This window comes from Acanthaster planci, linkage group LG17, assembly GCF_054643075.1.
Source record: "Acanthaster planci isolate LZ-2023a linkage group LG17, COTS_SCS, whole genome shotgun sequence".
Classification (NCBI taxonomy): Eukaryota; Metazoa; Echinodermata; class Asteroidea; order Valvatida; family Acanthasteridae; genus Acanthaster; species Acanthaster planci.
Window position 1 is genome coordinate 2,567,434 of NC_141793.1, and position 22,997 is coordinate 2,590,430.

A 22,997-nucleotide genomic window follows, 5' to 3' on the forward strand; every position below is an offset into this window, starting at 1 on the left:
GTATTGCCCTTTCAAACAGAATGTACGCATAGCACACATACCACGTGCTTCGAGCCCTGTCCACGTCTGTCCAAATGGACGAATCGGTCCAGCCCCCGCAGAATCACGTGTTAAAAACGTCACTGCATGACGCATGAGTTGTGGGTACTTTATAAGCTTGTACCTAGTTCACCTGCATTTTATCTCTAGAACTGTATTGAAACTACCATCCACGTGCAGAGTTTCATGTTGAATACTAACCATTCGGTCTAACCTCTGAGTTGTTTTCACCTCTCCAAAAACTGTCCTTCCAGTTCTTCACCTCCCCCACAACCCTTGCATGTGGTGTGCTTTTGCAATTGGCGGGTCTCCGCGTTCGGGCGCTGTGGTCACTTAATCGGGCATTTTGGCGGGAAAAAGATGACGACCGCTCTGCTGTTCCTCTCGACGGCGCTGGACGACAACACCGTTGTGCCGAACTCGACCGAGGCGCCGTGGACGGGGGACGGCGGTTCTTCGTATTTGTTTCCGTTCCCCCCGTGGCTCATACCGGTCATACTTGGTAAGTCCACTGTAAAGTTCTAATTTTCCCTTGTCATGAGCAGGACTTAGTCGTCCGTGTAGTCAAAGACGCTCATTCTTGATGTCCTTGTGGCAACATGTTTTGTGATGTCTGAACTTGTCGGAGGAAGACAGGAGATTGAGAAAATGGTTATATGTATGAAGGATAGGTGTTTCCCGTCTGTCCCAGTATTTAAAACTCTGTGTGGATGTCATTCGATGTAGTGTGGCAGAAAAGTTTAAATTCTTGTGCTTTCCCTTTACCATGAATCCCAGTCAAAAATGTCATACAACTTTTCAAGAGATCAATGGGCCCTTTGCATGATTGATTTGGAAGAGCGGTTGACTATGGTCATAAATTTCACCCCTGTTTCAACGAATGGCTTTTAACATAATAAGTTAGGCGTCTTTGTCTCCCTGCAACCCCCCTCCTTAATAACAAGGTTTTTTTTTTATATATATATACGCGGCCATCAAAAGGTGTGGATCCCTAAAGCACTGCTTCAAAATAGGTTGCCGAAGAGCTGATTCGCGTTTGTTGAAATTGACGCCACATTTTGGGAGTTCCTGCTAGTTTGTCTCAAAATTGTGTTTGAGCCAAGAGTGACTTAATAACAGTGAAACAGTAAAATGGATAAGGAGGTTGCGTTAACTTGTGTGGAGTGCAGGCGAAGCCGTAGCAATTCGGAGAAATGTGATGCCGCAATTCGGAGAAATGTGATACAGCAGCTCGTCAGTTCTGAAAAAAAAATGTGTTCATGTGAAGTGATCCCGTCTGTCGGACCTTAAATACCGCTTCTCCCACCAGGAATTCTCATCTGCGTCGGCATGGTGGGGAACAGTCTGGTCATCTTCGTCATCGTGAGGGCTAGCCAGCGGACGGTCACCAACTACTACATCGTGAATCTGGCCGTTGCCGACATCCTCTTTCTGGCATTTTGTGCGCCAAAGACCGCCAATGATTACCTCAACCAGGGCTTCACTCTCGGCAGGTTCATGTGCAAGGTCGTCCTCTACTTGCAATATGTAAGGTTCTCTCTCGTCAACACGATGAATTGTTAGAGGTCGCAATAGGATCACCCATTCCTTTCTTTTTCAGATCCATTTTTAGTCTATAAAACTAAAACTTTAGTTAAAAAAACCCAAAAAGCCAAACACACAAACAAAACAAAACACGCACAGCATAAAACAAAACACCTACTAAACACAAAAGATATCGCAATAGGGCCACCCAAAGCCATTCCTATTTCCAAAACCCCATAAAAAATCAAAACAAAAGCCAAGAAAAAGAGAAAAAATATTAATTAACAAAGACGCGCATCGTGTATATTTTGTGCCATTCGCAGGTCACTTCGCACTCGACGTGCTTTCTTCTGGCAGCTATGAGTGTCGACCGCTTCCAGGCGATAGTCAGGCCCCTGAAATCGCTGAAGACTCGCACCCTGCAGACGGCAATCACCATAAGCGTCTTGGTGTGGCTGTGTAAGTTGTGCTTGGTCATTAGGAACGCGCACGAGCTCCACCCAACAAATCGAATCTTTTTAGGCGAGTGCTGCATTTTAGAATTGAGCAATCCGCTTCAGGCGGGAACAAAAGAGGGCATGTTTTAGAAAGAAATGGACAGTCCTTTGGTACGAACTCACTGCATGGGGCGCATATTTGTGCGCGTTGGGCGTGGGGCACGCTGAGTATGCGCAATGAATTTATGCTGGAATGTATGGTCTTCGCGTGTACGCCAAGCGCGTGCAAGAACCAGGTTGGAAAACTTCATCGTACCAGTCTGTCCTTCTCTCGCCGGTGAGGGTGCATTTCAACTCAGGGTGGATCAAAGACATAGAAATGCGTAGACCACCAGATCCCATTCAAAACTACATAAAAATATTGGGATCTGCGCGGCGCCCGACTAAAATCAAAACTATGGGCAAATTCGCATTCCTGATAAGAGAATGATAAGAAAATGATAAGAGCCGCTTTGGTCTGGAGTGTTAAAGTTGTAGGCAGCGATGCGACTGTGATGCGTGCGTTTCTAAGTCAAACCAGCGAAGTTCAGTTCCTACCAAAGGAGCCTCCGTTGCTAAGAAAATGGCGCCCTCTCTTGGTCCAGCTTGAGGCCCACAGAGCTGGCTGAATAAGTCTAGGCCTATATGCAATTACAGGAGCTACGTATTTATAGCATATCCCGCATTTTTTCTATTTTCAGCTGCTTTTCTGCTGTATATCCCGTTCCCGCTTTACTTTGACCTCCAAGAACTCGTGTACCAGGGCACTCTGACCACATACTGCCTCATCAGTTGGCCCAGCGGGACGTTGGAATTCGCCTACACGATCATGACATTCCTGTTTCCGTACGCACTCCCTCTGGTTGTCATCGCTGTTTGCTACACGGTCATGCTCCGTCACCTGTGGCAACGCGTGGCGCCTTCTGACGCCGTCAGCGGCCCGGCAAACACCGCCAACACCGAGCGTAATCTGAAGCAGAAACGGAAGATCACGTTAATGGTGTTAACAGTGGTGATAGTGTTCACCGTCTGCTGGTTCCCGCTCCATTTCTACTCACTGTGGTCCAGCTTCGGTGCCTCCTTTGTCTACACGAACCACGCTCTAAATCTCAAAACCGCCGGTCACGTGCTGAGCTACGTCAACTCGTGTGCCAACCCCTTCATTTACGCCTTCCTAGGGGAGAACTTCCGGAAAAGTTTCCGGAAGGCGTTTCCTTGCTGCTTCAAGAGGGCCAGGGCGGACAGAGACGAGGCCAGGCGAGGGGTGACGGGTGCTAACCAGGGATCCACTTTAGTGGCAGGTCCGAGCACCAGGACTGGCAGTAACACACAAATGAGCAGCTTGCCTTCTAGAGTAGACGCATAATATGACCCTATGGGGACTTCGTGTTCTGACTCTAGGGGGCGCTGCCTAGCCTATTTCAGTTTTTGCTGGCGAGTGCATGCAGTGACTTTAAAGAGAGGTGGCAGGAAGGGCAAGGAAAGACACACGGTTGGTTCAAACTCGAAGTTGTCCATTCAAGAAACATAAACCGTAATGTTCCGTCATTTGCATTTCAACCGACGAAAGATGAAACCTTTACCATGGTGCTGCTCAGCGAAATCTACCGGAAATAAGGTAGTTTTATGCACCCAGCCAAATTTTATTGCAAGATTTGGCTGAGCCACAATAATTGAAGTCATTTTAGTGCCTCCTTGACCTTCCTGTCTCCCCGCAGTGCAAAATCCTCTGTTTCAAAAACAAACAAGAACACAATACATTTTCTTCAGCAAACGTGCATGATGCTGCCGCATGGATAGGCCTATACTTGGTACAGTACTTGTAATAACTCATGGGGTACCACTTCGTCATAATTATGATGGCTCATCGAAGCCATGGTAAGATAAATGTTTTATGCTTTTTGTCTTTTGATGCAGTCCCAAGGCAGTGCCCGACCACTGACGTCAACGAGACCCGAGAACCTTAAATGGTCCCCGGATTAGTGTAACAGATAGGGCGCCCTCTTTGTCAGTATGTAGGTCGGCATCTACCAGGACCAATGATCGCTTCCATAAGAATTGCGCCCCCTAGGAGAAAACGCCACATTTTAATTTTTAAATGGGAAGAAATCCTGTTGCGGAAGAATTGACCTCTCTATAAGTTTGATGCAAATGTCAGCCTCAAAAACAAGTAAGATTGTGGCGTTCTTACTAATTGTGATATACATCTGATGATCTTGATGTGTATAGCTGATTCAGGTAATATCTGCAATTTGTAAATATAAGCCTAAATAACCGTAATGAGCTTTTTAATAATAGCTTTGTAAATATAATTTCAGTACCTGCTGTTGGAAAGTGATTTTTCATCAAAGCCATGCACGCTAATGGCTGTGAAATTGTAATGTTATGCTATTTCTTTGGCTTGGCGAATTGTTTCGTCTTCGAATACATTTTTAAAAGAGATATGAAACTTATCCCAGTTGACGCAGTGACTGGGAATGCGTGTTGCTGAATTTGACACAAACATCCCTGAAGACAGTCCTTTGCTGTGAAGGAAATTGACTGTATTGATGAGTACATTTATTGCGCTGTTTCGTTGAACTAGTTGGATTTTACACTAGGTCTATTCAGTGGAAACACAGTTAAAGAAGCAATTTTATTCAGTGGTGTAAGATTTTAAACAAACTCTGGTGTAATCACCAAAATTGAAGAAAATGATTGAGGAGTGAAAGTGGCGTGGGTAACCTGTTGCCAATCGAATGTGCCCATAAAACACTTGCTCCTAACTCTGGTGTTTGGCTTAAGACTTGCCTATCTTTCACAGTTAAGTAATGCAGTTTGTCTCTGTGATATTCTTTGCCTCCTTTTTTCCTTGTGCCCAATATTTCAGTACCAGCTTGCTGTCTCAGTTACCGTTCTTTAAATTTTACCTCCTTGAAACAAAAGTTATCTTTCGGCAGAAATGTCTTCGTTTAATACTGACGCGGTGGTCATCGTTTTTATGATATCTGTGATTATTACAAGATTTAACTTCTGTTTTTCACCGGTGTAAATAAAATAATCTTGCACTGAACACCAAAGCCCATATTTATGCCCCATTTCGTGTCATGTCTGTATATTGAAGTTATGTGAGAAAACCTGACGGAATGAGTTAATGCCACTTACTCTGTGAGCCAGTATTAAACTTGTTTTAACTACATCCCGTGCTAGATGCGATTGCTCCGAACTTCTTCCAATTATCTTTTAACTCCCTTACATTGCATGCTGGAGTGAGCACCGTGGTGAGTTTACGTGGTAAGTTTATGTTCTCGTTACCCCCTGCACGATTCCTGTTTCTATAAGCTCCGTTCTGTTGCTTATGTAAATACATGTGTCGTGGTCTGAATGGGATACCTCCGTACACTGACGCGTTTACTTCCATCAATTTGCTGTGGACTTTGATATTTCCACTATTCCTTTTAAAACAGTTTTATAAGTCAACCATTCTCACTCTTCACATTTCTTCTCCACAAACGTAATCAATATCGTGGCAATCTCGACACTGTTTAGCTTGCTGGCGATAAATAATTTACAAGTGTCAAGCAGCTGTTTTGATGAACCGAAAGCCTTCTTTTAGGCTCTATGATTGATGCACACTGATCTCAACCTCGAATAGAGTACCGAAGTGAATCCGTCACGCACACAATTAGGCTGCATCCGAATCTCTTGTCTAGAGCTAGGTCTTCTCTCCATTAGAAATGCGTGGAAACGCGTAGACAATAGCTCTGGAAGCTCGTTTCCGACACGGCCTTAGTGTGTAAAAGGCATTAGCGCGAGAACCAGCGCGTGAACCAACACACGCCCGTACTCCATTCGTTTGCACTGCACTTTCTCGTTCCCAGTGACGTCACATTTCGGTACTCTATTACACAATTTTTTATGCAAAGAAACACATCGAGAATGGAGGGTTTGCAAGTAACGAACGGTATCTCAGATTAGTAATCGCTGCTTAAAGTTCCGGTGTATCCATCTGATAATGTCACTCTGTGTTTGTGCCCACATCTGTTTTTTTGTGTGTGCTGGTAATTCTATATAGTATTTCTATTACATTGAGAATCACGGTCTAAATGCATATTTTCTTTACTTTGTTAAAAAGTTGCTAAAAGATCCTCTTTTTTTAAGAAGTGTACAATCGTGCAATCTCATGACTTAGCAACTTTGTCACGTACGCTTATGTGATGCCTTGTCTTGTGCTTTGGATCTAATGTTTTTTTGCTCTTTGGCAATTTCAGCACCTGATCGATTAGATTAACATATCTTGATTCCAGGTCCGTCTCTGTGGAAAACCCTAATTCTCCCTGAAATTTGGCGTTAATGAATGACAGGGTATACATATTTGATCTTGTGTTTGTTTGGGTCGCTGGCATCAGTTTATCGTGCATGTCCAACCAATCAATTACATGAGTGTCTTCGTGTTTCCCGCTTTTTCCCTTTCTCATACGTCACTGGAAGATTGACTTGTTTTCTTTGGGTTTCTTGCATGCAGATCGAAAAGTTATACCGTGAAACGGCCTTAATCGAATTAAAGATCACGGGTATCTTCGCAACAACATGCGCCTTGAGGGAAAAAAAGATAAATATACTGTTAGGACAATGTAAGATTTTCTTAGTAATGCCAACAGACGAAAAATGAAAAGGTCGTTTAAATATTAACGGACCCTATCCAGAAATTAGTCAAGTCTAAGAAGGTAACGCACGTGACTTACGATGCGTCGAACAAGCTACAGGTATTGTTCAGTTAGCACAGTTGACTTTAATAATTTTTCAGTCGTCGTAAAATGAGCACAGATTTTTTTTGTTTTAAAATCAAAATGGTGGTCGGCCGGTATAAAGATGGCATTCCTTAGATATTCGTCCTTAAAGGAATTTTCGTTGACTTTAAGTGCATGCACTCTTTGGAAATTTGTATTTTGCCCGCTGAAATAAATGTTTTTCTTGCCCCACTTTCCACAGGTTAATCCCTGGATCCTAAGAAATCTGTTTGAAATTAGTCTGTCGTCGCAATTGGCGTAAAGCCGACAATTTGGAGGGAAAGATGACCACGGCGATGATGCCCTATCGTTTCATATCAACTGCAGAGGGCAATGGCACACTGACGTCGTTTGCCACATCGCCACCAGAGAGCGACACCACCAGTAATTTAGCCTACCTCACTTGGCTCATGCCAGTTATTTTCAGTAAGTCGATTTTGTTGCACGTGGCGGGAATGTCTAAATATCACTTTGTGAAAAAGCGACCAACTTTGATCTCGGTGGCCCAACAAAGAAAAATTGAAGTTGCGTCTCCATCACGTCTTTGATTTCCTTAATGTTACTTCAGTTTGGTTTGCATTGCTTTGCTCACTCAGGTATTCTGATAACGGTTGGCGTCGTTGGTAACACTCTAGTGATATACGTCATCATCAAGGCAAGTAAGCGGACTGTTACCAACTACTACATCGTGAATCTGGCTGCTTCCGACATCTTGTTCCTTGCTTTCTGTGCTCCCCCTACGGCAGCCCACTACACCGCGCCAGCCTTTTACTTTGGTCGGTTCATGTGCAAGACCGTGTACTATCTGCAGTTGGTATGCCATTTATTTGCCAATAGAGGATATTTTGTCTGGTACCTGGTGCCTGAGGACCAATATCGAGTGCCAGGAGTGCCGTTGTTTGGACTCTGCTACCTGTACAAAGAAAACGAGTCCTAAGACTTACCTGCTCATTAGAATGGGTGCATAATTTAAAAAGACACGCACTTTCTCACAGATTTCACCACGTTTTAAAAGAATCAAAGGGCTATCTAAGTACTTCTTTATGATTGATATTGATTGATGGTTTTGTCACCTCTTTTAATAACATTGAAGCATTTTTTCCTTTGTTCCGACCTACGGTATACCGCGCAAAGTCAACCCCAAGTAAGAGTAGTGAAACACTGAAATTCCGGAACAATTTTTTGTTATTTGAAAGGTCACTGCGCAGGCGACATGCTTTCTTTTGACTGCCATGAGTGTCGACCGCTTCCACGCTATCGTCAGGCCCCTGAAGTCACTGAGGACCCGTACGCTCCAGATGGCTGTCCTCATCAGTGTCTCCATATGGCTGTGTAAGTTTTGTTTTCATTGTTTAAACGGGCATCGAAAATGTTCATATTAGAGTTGACAGCAAAATCACTTCATGCATACGATAGGTAATTGGCCGCAACATGTTGGGGACTAGGAATAATTGATTGATGCCTCAAATGAAATTACCTGAGATATTCTAAACTTCAGTAGAATCTTTACAAATGTTTAGGAGGAATTTTCCTCAGGTGTAGGTAATCAAAATTGTGACTGACATTGGATATGAAGTGGTTAAAAAATTGGTCAAGCATTTGTAAGGAAATGAGATTGCATTATCAGTAAACAGTCACTTATATGTACATGTATTTATTTGTCTGCTTTGTAGTTGCTCTGATTATCTACATACCGGTGCTGATATTCTTTGACATTGAGTACATCGACTTTCACGGGGTGGAACCCTACTGCACGGAACACTGGCCCAGCAAAACGTGGAACCGGTGCTTTGTCGTCGTGTCCTTCGTTCTGGTGTTCTCCCTCCCTCTGGCTGCTATTGCTGTCTGCTATGGCGCAATGATCCGTCACCTCTGGAAGCGGGTGGTACCGAACGACGCTCTAAGCGGCCAGGCCGACGCGGTCAACACCGCGCGCAGCTTGATGCAGAAGCGAAGAATCACGTGGATGGTGTTGGCGGTGGTGGTGGTGTTCGCCGTCTGCTGGTTCCCCATTCATGTCGTCAACATGTGGCACCGGCTGGACCCCAACTTCCCCTTCACGGACGGGACTTTTTACTTCAAGACGGTGGGTCACGTCATGAGCTACTGTAGCTCCTGCGCCAACCCCTTCATTTACGCCTTTCTCGGGGCGAACTTTCGAAGGAGCTTTCGGAAGGCCATCCCCTGCTGCTTCCGTCAAGCGGGACTACAGACGGACGGTCGGGGAGGGACGACGGGGTCCCCACATGGGTCTATGAGAGTTGGCGCGAGCTCAAGGGGAGCCAGGGCAAGCTATAACAACACAGAGATGAGCGACTTAAATTCAAAAACGACCGCCAAGTGACAGTGGGAACACTCGGAAAAAAATCAACATTCCGTGAACGCAAATTCAACTTCATAATTGTGAACGAGGTAGCCCCGGAAAACATTTTCAAACTGAATTGCTGCTGGTTTCTGATCTTAATAAAATCAATAGTGATACTTCGCCCCTTGGATCCATGGAATGAATTGCTTTGTCATAAAAATAGATTTTAAACAACCTCTTTGATGACCCAGTACACTGAATAGGAGTGTATGAAGTGTCTTTTGTTAAAAATAAAGTGTTTTTCCGTAATGTACATTGTGGTATCGAGGGCGTTCAATTTAATGGACTTAATTAACTCGACAGAGCTTAGACATTCGGGGCCGTTTTTTTTTCTGGTTCGTGGGGTCTCATAGGCTGAGTTGAAAATATACATGTGACCTGGATGCACATGGGCGCCCACGGTCAAGAAGTAGATTGTAAGTTGTGTTATCTCTATGAATTGTACCGAATGAGGGCGCACTTGCATTTTTAAAATTAAGCTTTTTAGCTTAAACAGTCTTGGCAATGGTTTTGTATAACTAATACCTACACGACAAGAAGACCAAAAATAAAACATTTATTAATTCAGTTTTTTCAAGTAGGTGTGCCAGCGTTTCATATTTCACATCATATGTCGCGCGATGCAAAATAGCTATTGTCGAAATCTTTCGAGGAGGTTGAGAATAATTTTCAGTAAATTTTGCAGTGATTTGTGACTTAATAATCTTGAAACGACAACGAAGACACAAAATTACTAGGCTTTACGGTCCAAGTTGTTTTTCTTTTATGCTGTTGTTATTCTATCTTCCATATCCGAGTGACATTTTCTTTGGCAATTTACCGCAACATACTATTGTAAGATCCACTTCTGAATATATTTTCTCGTATTACATGTATTTGTGATGGCGTAAGTAATGTCAGGATTCTTTATGTAGATAGGTTGTTGCAGCAAGGTTAATTCATTCAGCTTACAAATTGAAATAACTAATGCCCTCTATATGCTATTGCATTATATCTGAACGGTTTGTAAAGATCAAATTTGGGAAGGTTTAAATAACCACAGGTCGAAAATCATCAGGAAATTTGCATGCTTTAGTGATAGTAAATTCCAACTTTTGTTTCCTTCAAAACGTTTTCACTTCTTGGAATGTGAAAATATAATTCTATTTAATGAAAGTCGCACTATAGTGACTCGATTGCTTGGCTTACATTTTCTGCCCATTTTTTCCTCTGTCTGTAAGATTTTTTTTTATTTTCTTCCGAAAGATTCTTTGGCGAACAGCGTTTGAAATTAACGGTTTTTTTTTATTGAAGTTCCTCACTCGCAACATTCAGCAAACACATAAGGTACGCGTTATTGAAAAAGAAAAATAGTTTTTGGAACTCTTGGACAAGAGAATGGTTGTGTGCCACCTTGTGTGATCATTGCGAAGTTGAAAGATTAACGTTTTTATACATAAACAGCTATCGAGCACGGACAAATATTAAATAAGAATGCCAGTAGATGATTAAACGAATGTCACTGATTCCTTAGCAGCCACCGTAGGTTACCAGGCCAGCTTTTGTCTCAGTGCAAATTCCATCGTCTTCCAAGTCGCCAACCGCGCACGTGCGCAAGGCATCAACAACAAAAGCCAGCTTGGCTTGGCACGTGCGCCTTTTTGTGCATTGAGCGCAACTTGAAAATTGCTGTTCAATATTGTGTCACGACTTGGAGTGAATTTAGTGGCGGGGGGACAAAAGCCGGTCAGACACCGACTGAGGCAGAGTTACTTCTGGACATTATCCAAATTCTTCGCCATATTAGAGTGTTCAGAGATAGCAACATGCAATGACAAGTAGATTGGGAGTGCTGGTGTTTCGGTCGGTCAGCAAAGCTGTGTGCATGTGCCCACTTCAAACAGCATGGTGTTTACCTTGAGAAGACTTTGGTGCAGTCGGGAATTGTTTGGATTTTACAAGTAACATACTGGATCAATGGACTCAAGTAGGGCGAAGTTCCAACCGAGTTGTCCATCGGTGCTCTCAGCAGCAACAAGGACGCTGGTCTGGCAGTGGTGAGTTAGCTTTGTCGTGTTTTACCGTATTTGAAGGAAGAATGAGTGATTTTGACACCACGTTTGTCACAGGTCTTACAAGTAATGTCACGCAAAATTGTGAATTTGGGACAACAGTTAACCCCGTCTTCGTAAAAGGGTTCAAAATTGTCACTACTTTTTCCGCTTGGGCTGTTAGTGGCCTCGTGGTATAACGTTTCGGAGGATAACGAGGATACTGAACGATTTTGTAGGATGATGTTAATTACAGAAATACGTGCACTTACCGGCCGTGTGCAAATAACTTGAGCTTGCACCAACACAAAAGTCTATGACAAATGACTGAAGTATTTTGCCTGCAGCTTGCCAAAGGCCAATACCCGTCGTCTTATTTATTTTGGTAAAATTCTGTAAGCCTGAAATCTCATTCCTTTAATCATAGAAACGATGGAAACTTTTGAAGCATGGTTTCCAGCATGGTGATACTTGTGTTGAAGTCGAATCAGTGACGCATTCACTTTAAACTTCTGAAAAAGCACACTGTTTCAACTTAAGAATTGCCTTTAATTAATTATACTCTTGTCGGTATTTCTTATAATGTACTGTAAAATATTGCACTTCGGTCAATAGAGGCAATGAAAGGAACGAAAAAAAAAATAACCGCATTTCGAAAACCCACTTGTTCTGAACTCCTGTTCTATTTTCAAACTAACCGGAATGCCCTCGTATTATAAGGAAAATATATACAAAATATCTGCTTGTTTCTTTAAAAATACAATATTTACAATTCGATAAAAACAGACTTGGCAGCGGAATGAGTTCACCGTAAAGTTAAAAAATGGTAAGATCAGAAAAGATCTCCTTGTGCAATTGGGCTTACTCAACTTCCGTATCATGGGGGCGCTGTTTGTATTAACTTTTAGGAAGTTTAGTCGGTGGGATTTGTGTGGTTGATTTTGCGTGTGCATGGCAAGAACAAAGGTAAAGTTCTTTTCAATTGGAATTTAATCTGAAACAAATTGCTTACGAACACAGAAAATTTAATTTAATCTTTACTGCCGTAGGGACGCTTTTACGCAAAAAGCTTCCAATTATTTGAATTTGGTTTAGAAGTTCCTGTGCATTTTTCTCGTGATTAATTAATCAGGGAACATAGTCTATCAACAGCTGAAAAGCAAAAATGACAAATTAAAGGTATGGTAAATTGGTTGGAGTTGTAACAGTCGTTATTCTGATTTACAAATATTTATCAATGAAAAATATTGTTTCCGCATCCTAATATATCCAAGTCCTTGTCACAAATTGTCGATGACACGTATTGATCCCCACCGGGGGAATAAATGTTACCCATATTGCCCCCCTGTGCGCCACTTCCAGCGGCCCCAACCGGACTGCCGTAGGCGTACATCCGGGTATTCTGTGAAGTATATCCAAGTGATGTAAAAAGATCATCCGCCAATGGTTCATTAGCACAGTCCATTCGGGCATGGGGGTGTTGTTGTAGGAGCTGGTGGTTTTGGTTGGTAGTGGTGTACTGGCATTGGTAATTTGCATTTCGCGGCAGCTGGGTGTTGTTGATGGGCGTGCCTTCAAAATGGCGGCCGTAGCCATTTGACATTTCCCCGTACATGACTTCATCCTGCTGCAGTCTTGTGATGTCCGGACCGGAAAAGTTGGCCGTGTTGTAGTTTTCGTCGACTGCCGAGTTGCCGACTTGGTCAGCGAAGCCACAGTCAGTGGGATCAAAGTAAGACGACTCGTAGGGCGCCCTCTTTGGCCAGACGCCGTAAGTGTTCCGGTTGTCTTCGGGTAGCAGGGTGCGCGGGTTTAGTTGCATAGCGCCCGCTACGAGGTTCGTCGTGGGCTGCGAAAGGCCCTTGGACAGAGTCTGCGCAAAGGACACAGTATCCGGAACCGAGCCTGTTCTCAGAATGTCCGCCAAGGCAGTGATGTAATTTTTCGCTAGTCGGAGGGTCTCGATCTTTGAGAGCTTCTGGGTCTTGGAGTAACAGGGGACCACCGTTCGCAGTCGGTCCAGCGCGTCGTTGAGCCCGTGCATCCGGTTCCGCTCCCTGGTGTTCGCTTTCAAACGTCGAAGTTTGAATTTCTGGGCCCTGGCTTTGGTCATTTTCTTCTTCTTCGGGCCGCGTTTCTTCGGTGGTGGTTTCTCCCCGTTTTCGTCGAGGCCCTTTTCTCGTTTTCTCGAGCGGGACGTCTTGACCTTCGTCGACGATGACGACGATGAGGACGATGACTCTAGATTGCAATTGGTAACGTCATCGGTGACATCATCCGCATCCTCATGACAAGTCCCCGTTCCGTCGTTGAGGAGGACAGTGCTCAGAGTCTCAGCGAAAGATGACGTCACTTGCTGATCTCTTAAAGGTGGGGTCGTCAGCGTTGGCATGGCGTTCCGAATTTCCCAAAAGCTGTAAAAACACAGAAGCAATTGAATAATTGTCGCTAAGGTGAACTTTCTCATTGAACAGTCCAGTTGTATAATCCCTAAATATGATGCTTGTGGAGGGAATGTTTTACTCGTAAATGTAACTTATAAGTCTTGGACAGTCTGGGATCCTGGTATTATAACAATAAACAACAAGATGTGCATTACATGTGCATATTCGTGACCAACTGCTTCCAGTTCTTGTATGAGTCTTATTGACAGCACTGGTGTCAGTTTTAGCTCGATCTTTAATATCCTGTGATAGATTGCAGATGTAGTGATCTACAATACATGTAATCCTCTTAATAGCAAATCCTTCCAGCACGTTCCCTGTTATGTAACATTGGCACGCGCCATCGACATCCACTCGTCCGTGATTACTGCTAATTAACGAAAGAGCCTTGGTGTTGCAAAGATTATATGATCATCATTTCAGGCAAAGGCGCCACACTAAGCGAACCCAGTCTGCGCTTACACTGACTTGAATCAGCCACGGGGAGAAATCTATTTGCACTGAATGAATAGGCATATTTGTCACCACAGTAATATTTTGACGCAGCTGTGCAGCAAGACTGATTTCTTTTCTTCTTTCTTTCTTTCTTTTTTTTGGTTTTTATGGTAGGCAGTAAGGTTTATTGACGGGTTGTCGGACGGACTCATGTCTTTTTTGTTCTTACACATTTCTGTCACTTTTGTCACAGAATCTTTGACAATTGTTGCCTAAGTGTCCTCGTCATTAGGCAATCTTTACAAACGCACTTGGAGTGCAAGATACCCCAAAGTACCAGATGTTCTTTGAGATTACATGTAGCATACATTATTTTCATGTATGGAGGAGCGGAATCCTGTAATTCTAACGGGATGATTATGATTTGAATGCACTTGTACAGCTTTTTTTTACAAGTTACAATGACCTCCACCACATGCTAATGAAAATTTCCATCTTCGTGAGCCAGAGCATGATGCCATATAAGACAAACAGGAGCGTCTCCATAGCTTTATGTACAAGATATTTATCACACTTTTCTACATTTTTGGAGTAGGCTCCATGATGAAGGCTTTCATGTCGAGCAACTTGTTTTGACAATGGTGGTGTCTAATATTTCTTCAAACATTGTTGGTGGGCCGCTTTGAAGGATTGGTTTCTGTATTGTTCTTATGCTGTCTTGACAAAGAGTGCCTTGTATGACATCAATATAGCGCCCTCATGTACACGGTGATGAAATTATTTTCTAAGTATTGAAAAACAAATACCTTCCATTCAGTTCTGATGAAAACAAGTATTTAGTTCTTGTTTGAATTTTAATGCATAAAATCAAGTTCAGCTGAATATCCGATGCATGTTTCCTTCAAATTCTCTTTTATAAGTTTTTTGTAAAGTAGGAAGGCGGGGGTGATACCTAGACCTATTCGTTCTCGGGGTTACAGTGGTGGCAACAAAAGAAAGCTTCCGGTGTTGCTACATCCCTGCTCCATTCTCCTGATTCTGCTTATTATCTCCTCTCATCCCTCCATCTGTCATCGCACCTCGCTAATAGGGTCTTTCCGGGCGCGATTTATAAAGGGGCTCCGGGCCCATTACACCCTGAGGTTTCCCCGAGAAAGACGGCCAGTGGTAGGCAGTCGACGTTGAGAGTAAGCTGAGACGGGAGGACAAAGGTTGTGATGCGGCGCAGAAGCCATATAGGCTAATTGATGTCTTGCTTGTTGCAGACGATGAAGGCGAGAGGGGAAGAGGAGGGACATGAGGCCACCGTTGCTGGGTTACTGTATCAGCAGTTGCTTGAGGTGAGAAACCACTTTTTGGCGCTAATTGGGACAGTGAAATCTCGTTATGAAGAAAGGCGTTGGCTGACTTCTGCTTTGAAGATAAGCGCAACATCTCAAAACTGCGGTCTGGAGAAACAGTTCGGCCGGTGGCGAAAGTGCATAAAAACTGTTTGTGTTCGAAAAAGCCAGAGTGAACAGGCTTTGATTAAGACAGAAAGGTTTGCTGTTGAATTTGTATCTTAAACTGGATAATCTATAATAGGGCTTACATAAATACATGTACGTCGTTATATTTATGATGGCTTCACGTGATTTTACAATGCGTGTAAGTGCGACCGAAAAACTTATCTTTGTGCCAAAAAATCGTCTTTGAGGTAAGTGTCCGGCCCACACGTATTCCTCGCACGACAACATTTCGAAAAGAAGCTAATTATTCTGCTCTGAGTAAGTTTTTCATTATGCAAACTTGGAACTCAGTTCCGCCAGACTCTGCATCCTGATGTGTTTCATTTACTTGAGTAATTTTTTTTCGGTGAAACAGGTGTTGTGTCATCGTGGAAATGGTTTACAGAAGCCAGCTCTCTAATGAATTTTCTATCCTGGTTGTCACTGAAAAAAGTATCAATTTTGCCCACATATTCACAATTGCTTCGTCTGTCCGCGTAGGGAAAATGAGCAGAGTCATTAATCTCAGCCTAATCAACTCTCGTTGCAATTTGGCGCGGCGACTGCCAGACTATTTTTTTTTACAGTCAACAACCACTCGTAAGCCGGTTAATTATTATCGAACGAGCCCAGGAGAGCCTCGGAAATGGAAGGAAACTGTTATTGAATTGGAGGACACGCGGCGAAAACGATCGGAAATGTCAACCGGTAAGACCGCGGCACTCGTCCCGGGAAGGCACGGCTGGAGCACCGGTGTGAGAGGGTGGTTGACAGAGGAAGCTCAAACTGGTTACTGACTGGAGGGCGTTGGGCGGATGGGAGGCGATAAACAATGAGTGGTGATTTGGATGGAGAAGCTTTAATAGACCTGGTATTTGAAACACGAAAAGCCAAATAAAAATCCAATAAAGATTCAAGGCTCTGCACAGTGTGGTTGTGGCCTACTCTGTAATTTGTAGCATTATGGTCTGTAATCTGTGGCTTTGAGGATTGAGTGTAATGCCACGTAAATGCTTCCTTTGTGACATTTCTATTTTTAAAAAAGTCCACAAACAAAATGAAAACACACAATACAGACAAGCGATACCCATTAAAAAAAGATATTACTTCGCAGAAAATGAATAGTACTGGGGGGGGGATTCCAGTGGTCAACTAACATGTAGCCTTACGGGGCAACCAAAAATAAGAGGCAGTAATCTAAATAGTTAGACAGCAGCGCAGAATGAAAATATGATAATATGAAATGAAAATATAATAAATATTTTTTATCTTGTTCCTTAAGTCTGTCGTATTCAATGTAATCTGTTAAATGGGGTGGTGCCAGGCTATTTTGAGTTCAACTCACTTGTATTTTTTTAAATGTTGCTTAAAAACATTTAGATATAATTTATCGCCAGTTTTAAATAGTTCTAAACAAAATCTGGCATGAACCTGTACGAACGTTTATTTCGTTTCGCTTATATTTTTACACCTAGGTCCCCCAAATAAAACGTTTTGCCTCACTTTCAATTCAAGGTGGCCGACACCTGAATACATTGTATTGATAACTACACATTCGGGGGAACTGATAAACCAAAGTGCAATACATTAAGTGCTGTGTACCAAGTACATGAATAAACCCATAAACGAGGAATCCGACCGCGTATGTCTTAAAGCCCAGTAAAATTTAAATTCTTACAGATTTTAAGTCTCCATGAAAATGAAATTCCTGTGGGATGCACAAAGCCTTCTGTATCATTCCTTTGTCTTTGTCTTTGTCTTGAGTCATGCACAGCTGAACAATAGCTCTCACCCGAAATGACTCATTATGATGTGATTGATTGCGCATAGCAACGCCTCGGCCAAAATGTGACACTTTTCGTATTCCGGAATAATTCACGGCCAGAGGAAGAGCTCCCCCGGGATCCCTCGCTAATTATCTCTGTTGTTAAATAAGACTTTTCCCCGGCTCGCGACACGCGAAAACGTCCACTCCGTCCCACGCCCGGTGGCCTATACGGCTCCCTGGTGGACTGGGGCCGTAACGTCCTCTGTCGTGACCGAGTAGAATCCCTGGTTATGCACAGCCTCGATCTCAAAACAAAAACCTCCCATGGTCGGGAGAAAAAAGCGCGGGAGCGAGCCAATTTCTGCCTCCCAGCAAGAGACAAGATAATTGAGATGATGGCCACTCGTGCGTTACGCAGCAATAACAAGTAACCAGAGATCGCTGCCACGCAATGACGCATGGCCTGTTACGTTTTACTTACGGCTTAAATTTCGCGGCTAGATCGCGCACGATAATATATACTTTTGGCGGGAACCTTAATACGATACATTGGATAATATATTTTACGATCGGCAAGCTTTGCGCAGACGGCACAATGCCAATAACAAAATGAAAATGTAAAGCAAGATTCGCTCTGACAGTGTAGCAATAAGTTTGAGTGAAAAGCGAAAGGTTTCCATTCTCATTCGCTTTACTTGGTAATCGACAGTAGGCCTATTAGACAACAATGTGGTATTTCATATAACCTCCTTCGCCATATTGGTCTAGCTTGCAAAAACGATGCAAGTCGTCTATACCTATGATATAACGATATTAATGCTTTCCATGGGCTAGGAATCCTTGAACCGGATATCCGTCTGCACACGTTCCCGCATAAGGTTATTATTGTTATGCGGACTATCGTTTCGTTATCTAAGGACTGGTTTAAAACTTTTTTTCCCTCTCAAATTCACGAACTTAAATCAATTCCACAAATGCAGTCGCACATGGAGATAATTACTGCGCAGTGCATTCATGTGCACTAAAACATGAGATGTAATAATTGTGACCAGGTGAAAACCAGCTTTTGACACCGACTGCATGTCATGAAAAGACTGCATGTCACCAAATAGCGTTACAATGTATCATCGTGATAACTGTGGCAAATGTATCGAACGTTCACGATCATGAATTCTTGGCACGTGGCATCACATGTTTATTTTTTCCACACAGGAAACTGCATATTGTTAATTTGACATAGTTTTGTGCAGATGAGTGTGCATCTTGTACATTCAACATGCTCACCGGTCAATCTTCTTTGTTGACGCAAATTATGGTATCAATTTCTTGCCGAGTCCGATTTTTATGTTCTAGATGCTCCGAGTAAAATATCCAACCGTAGGAAGTCGGCTTCATCACACTATTTGTGGTTTTTAGTCTGAGCATTTCAAAGTTTCCTTAAAAAAGCCTATTTAATATCCATTCCTAGAGAATCAAAAGATTCAACCCGCCTCATCTTAATTGTAAATAATTATATGGAACAACATTTGGTCATGAAAGTGGCGTCAAGAATAGATCATATCTTATCGCTGGTCATAGTGTCAGCAAAAATTCATTAAGTGAATTTTCAAAATCTTAGATCTTCATGATCGTAGTTGTACTCATTCATGTCTTCTTTTCTTTTTGAAAAAGACATAGGCCTAATTAATAACAATATAAAATAAAGGACATGAAATGTAAGGAAATGACCTTTACCATCAAGCTGTTTTTCTAATTGTGCAATTGATATCATTTATATAAGTCATATACGGTGCTTTATATATAAAGCATCGTAGAAAATAGTCATTGTTCCCTCTAAACTCGTCAACACGTCAGCTTATAGCACCACATATGTTTTGTCCAGCAAAAGTGTAAGCCATACGACATGCGTCGACAGGTGGTACATATATAACAATCGCACCTAACGCAATTGTTAATATGGGTGTATTGGATGCATCCAAAATAATGGCTAAACGCTTCAGCAACAATCATGCCAACACTGCAAAAACGCCGACGTTCAAAACAACACTTGTTAGTGTTATCAAACTGTGTTGCTTTAACACCGCCGGTGTGCATTGCATTGGAGGGTGTTAAAAGTAACACCCAGAATGTCAACACTATAGTGAAAAGTGTTGGAAAGGTCCTCTGATAGCACCAAGTTTTCTGCAGTGAAGTAGCCCTTTTACTAATATGATGCTCTGCCTTCCGCCCTCACACAAATTATCAGCCAAAATTAAAGTGAACATCCGGGATCGTAAATTTCTTTTCATAAGGAAATAGTTTCCCTTGTGTCATTTTAAATAAGTACAGGAATGATTAATAACGACAGTGTTGCTGAAATGATGCCCTGATATTCTTAAAGCCTCATAAACCGCAAATCAGCATTGGGAAGCAGCTGATTACAATAATGTGTTGCATGATGCTTTTACAGCACCACCTAGTGTTCTGTGGAAATAACCAATTCCTTCAAAAAATCCCCAGGAAGTACTTCTTTGTCTTGTAATAATATTTTCAAATTACCATATGACAGAATGAAGATTTACTTACCAATATCAGAAGCAAAAGGAGATATTTCAGTATAAGTCCATCAATGGAGTACCAAAACAAACGCAACTTCCAGACACGGTAGCGAAATAAACCACCGCCGTCCTGAACAGAAGGTTGAAAACAAAATGACACCGTGCGGAAAGTTCACTGTCTAAATACAGCACACGCGAGTGCGCGTAGCAAATTTAGCACGTGATCTCGTACGGGCCGAACCGAGTGCTGTGAACCAATTAGAAACTAGATCGTGATGGTCGGGGGAAAAAGTCACCTGAACATGCGCAGTGGGCCGTCTGCAAGTAGTTGGAATCTTACTTTCCTGGAGTGGTGCGGGCGGGCGTTCCACTTGCAGTCCATCTGTCCAGTTGTGCTCGGAATGAGTGGTTTTTTCTCTAGCGCCCTGCGGGGCTAAATCGAGTAGAAGACTCCGTGGTTATGTATGCGTAAACACTTGAAACAACATTAATATAATGACCTTTCTGCTTTGCCTAGCTGTGCCGACGAACGACTCTGTAATGAACTGCAACGCGAAGCTTAATCAATAGGGGGCGTATTAACCCCCCCCCCCAAATATCAGAGTGATTATTGAACAAGATTGCAAAGTGTTACAAGCCAATAAACAGGTTGAGAATTCGTTTCCGTCCAAGTAAAGATGATTTTCAAATGTAAAGTTCGTGGTATAGTTGTCATCTGCCTTTGTGAATGATCAGCGATTGGATTCCTGATATCGTGAAGGTAATACCCAAATCGTTTGAAACAGTTAACGGGAAACACGTTAAAATGAAAATCAGTTTCAGTGTATTTTTGTCTTCTTTCAGCATCTAGTTTGGGCGAGTAATGACACAAAAGGTGTTCAAATGCGATATTTCTCGCAGTGTTTATGCACAGGTGTAGAATTTACACCATAATTTTGGAGCTGTCCTATATTGTAAAGGGTTTTTTTAAAAAGTGTTATTAGTATGTTGATGGGTGTCTATCACTGCTTTGAACTTGTCTGTTTTTCCACCCTAAGTATCTATTATGGGAAAAGAATTTATCCCACGTCAAGGTCATAAGGATTAGGGCTAATGCGTGAGCACTCCCCAGAGCGTATCATCTCGACTTGGGATGTAATTGATTAACGAGGGAAAGGTAGGTAGGCGAGGGTTCGCAGCCAGACGGCAACGGCCGTGTGCCTTGGAACTCACTCGGAGCTCAATTTGGCCCAATCTAGTCCAATTTCGGCCAATTTGTCCCAATCTGTGCGGCAGACCCGTCCCAACCAAGGGTGTATATCGTAACAAGTGCAGCACACCCTGGGCCGAGCAAATGTAGCGACAGGTGGGAAGATAAATGACGACGTGTAATGAATGTCGGGATCGGTCCCTGTCAATGATCTCGCTAAACATTGAGGCCATCTATACTATATTACTTCAGACAGTCATACAGTTTACTCAAAGTTGGTGATCATTGTTCTGAAAGTTAGCTTTATTGGCTGGGGGGTGGTTGAATCAAGATCAACAGACTTGTTTTCTGAGTACACTCTAAGTGCACATGTAGATCCTGATTGTGATGGGAGGTCTTCCGCGTTTCATTAAAAAGCGTTGGTAACCAACACCCTCGTATGTTACGATTTTTTTGAAATGAGACAAATCAGTGTGTGTTATATAGGTAAGAGCCACAGTTGTTTGTTCGGCTCGTAGAATGAAACTTCTTTATGGGGCATGGCACATTTCGACACTGTCCTGTGTCACCCTTTTGGCGTTTGGCCTGTAGGCAAATTTTGATTAATTTTGTTCTTTGAATTCAACTTCTCCAGAGCTTTACTCTCCAGGCAGTGGCGTAAATCTGTGCTGGAAAAAGGGGGGGGGGGGGAGAAAGTGGGGATGACTTGCCTGACCGTGAAAACTTGAAAAAAGGGCTGGGGGCAACACCATATACACAGTGGGGCGATGTTTGTGATAAAGATGTACATCAGTAATGTGCATCAAATCCATGCAGAATCTTACATCAGAAAGGCATATCATGACTTTAAAAATTGTTTTCCTTTTTAGTGATATTCCAAACATTTTAGTCGTTGAGAAATCCAAAACATTCTTCCCAATCCACTTTGGTTTTTTACTCATCACAAAAAGTGTGTGGGGGTGATTTAATAGCCCACCCTCCCACCACAAAAAGTGTGGGGAGATATATACCCCTACCCCCTGGGGATTTACGGCCACGTCTCCCGGGGGTGACATTTCATTTTTTTCTTTCTAAAAGCGGTCTCTTTTCCGAAGTTCCTTTTTATTTTAAAAAATGTGCTCAGACGAACAACAATTTCGTGCAGACACGAGCAAAATGAATCATCAGTGAGACGCACGAGTCGCAAGTGGGAATTCATAATTTTCTCGTTTTAGTTTAACGCAGGGTTTACGTTCCCGAGGCGCGCCCGGCTATAATTGTCTTTAGCCAGAGCAAACCCAGCGCTTATCCGATGGACGCGATCCGTCACGACTCCCATTTCAGAAAATTACCTAATTCAATTCCCCGCAAACAGCGTTGCATTAGCCTGAGATTTCGGCCGACTCGCCGTCCTTATTACCGCCCTAATCCGATTTCTGCAATTTCGAAAAGTGAACGCGGTTTTTTTGGCGGCAAAATGTGATTACTTATCACACTACACGTGTAAGAATATTGTCGACGTACGAAGAGTCTATTCAATTAGAGAAATCGTATCATTGTGCTCTGGGAAAACCAGTGCCAAATGAAGGCCCACCGATGCTGAAAGATTATAACCAAAAGGGCTGATTCTCTGCCGCAGTCCGGCTTGATTTCTCCAGGGTTGTTTGTGCACTGTTTAAAGCACTGGAAATTATCAACCGTCAATTTGAAACTTCGGGCCGTGTTCTGCTCTTGGTGCCATCCACTGACCGTGAACGAGTTAGTGATAAATGCCTCTACTTCTCACTCCGACAGTTAAGGTCCTATATGGTGTAGTTTTCTTATCGGACAAACATACGAAAAAATGAGTCTTGACATAGATGCCTTTGGACATCGAGGAAAGGTTTGGCCTATTTATGCACCTGAAAACTCTATAAAACAGACTCCAAGTGAGAAATAACGTGAGTACTTTGATG

The 22,997-nt window shown here is 42.8% G+C and overlaps 3 protein-coding genes across 5 annotated transcripts in view; 2 read left to right on the forward strand and 1 right to left on the reverse strand.

Moving 5' to 3' along the window:
- The window catches only part of LOC110982564 (G protein-coupled receptor 54-like), a 47,733-nt gene extending 42,635 nt beyond the window's left edge, over positions 1–5,098 (forward strand). The window contains exons 4-8 of one of the 2 annotated variants that reach the window (XM_087148081.1): positions 294–541; positions 1,349–1,566; positions 1,887–2,022; positions 2,741–3,340; positions 3,957–5,098. In XM_087148081.1, coding sequence (XP_087004207.1) covers positions 294–541; positions 1,349–1,566; positions 1,887–2,022; positions 2,741–3,340; positions 3,957–4,006 — 1,252 coding nt within the window. In that variant the 3' untranslated portion in view covers positions 4,007–5,098. Of the gene's footprint in view, positions 1–293; positions 542–1,348; positions 1,567–1,886; positions 2,023–2,740 lie in introns of both variants that reach the window. The other variant, XM_087148080.1, reaches the window with a different exon arrangement.
- Positions 1–9,424, forward strand: part of LOC147796269 (G protein-coupled receptor 54-like) — a 31,399-nt gene extending 21,975 nt beyond the window's left edge. The window contains exons 1-5 of one of the 2 annotated variants that reach the window (XM_087148082.1): positions 5,180–5,312; positions 7,011–7,234; positions 7,405–7,622; positions 8,005–8,140; positions 8,482–9,424. In XM_087148082.1, coding sequence (XP_087004208.1) covers positions 7,093–7,234; positions 7,405–7,622; positions 8,005–8,140; positions 8,482–9,152 — 1,167 coding nt within the window. In that variant the 5' untranslated portion in view covers positions 5,180–5,312; positions 7,011–7,092 and the 3' untranslated portion in view covers positions 9,153–9,424. Of the gene's footprint in view, positions 1–5,179; positions 5,313–7,010; positions 7,235–7,404; positions 7,623–8,004; positions 8,141–8,481 lie in introns of those variants that run through there. The other variant, XM_087148083.1, reaches the window with a different exon arrangement.
- Positions 9,425–11,516: 2,092 nt separating this feature from the next.
- Positions 11,517–20,032, reverse strand: LOC110982590 (neurogenic differentiation factor 2-like). The gene is made up of 2 exons (XM_022241116.2): positions 19,903–20,032; positions 11,517–13,617 (listed from the first exon to the last, which is right to left on the reverse strand). Exon 2 carries the CDS (start codon positions 13,593–13,595, stop codon positions 12,438–12,440), a length of 1,158 nt encoding a protein of 385 aa, XP_022096808.1. The 5' UTR covers positions 13,596–13,617; positions 19,903–20,032; the 3' UTR covers positions 11,517–12,437.
- Between the last annotated feature and the right edge of the window lie 2,965 nt (positions 20,033–22,997).

Coding starts and splice junctions, on each gene's coding strand:
- LOC110982590 (XM_022241116.2), bottom strand. CDS start 13,595: ATGCCAACGCTGACGACCCCACCTTTAAGAGATCAGCAAGTGACGTCA.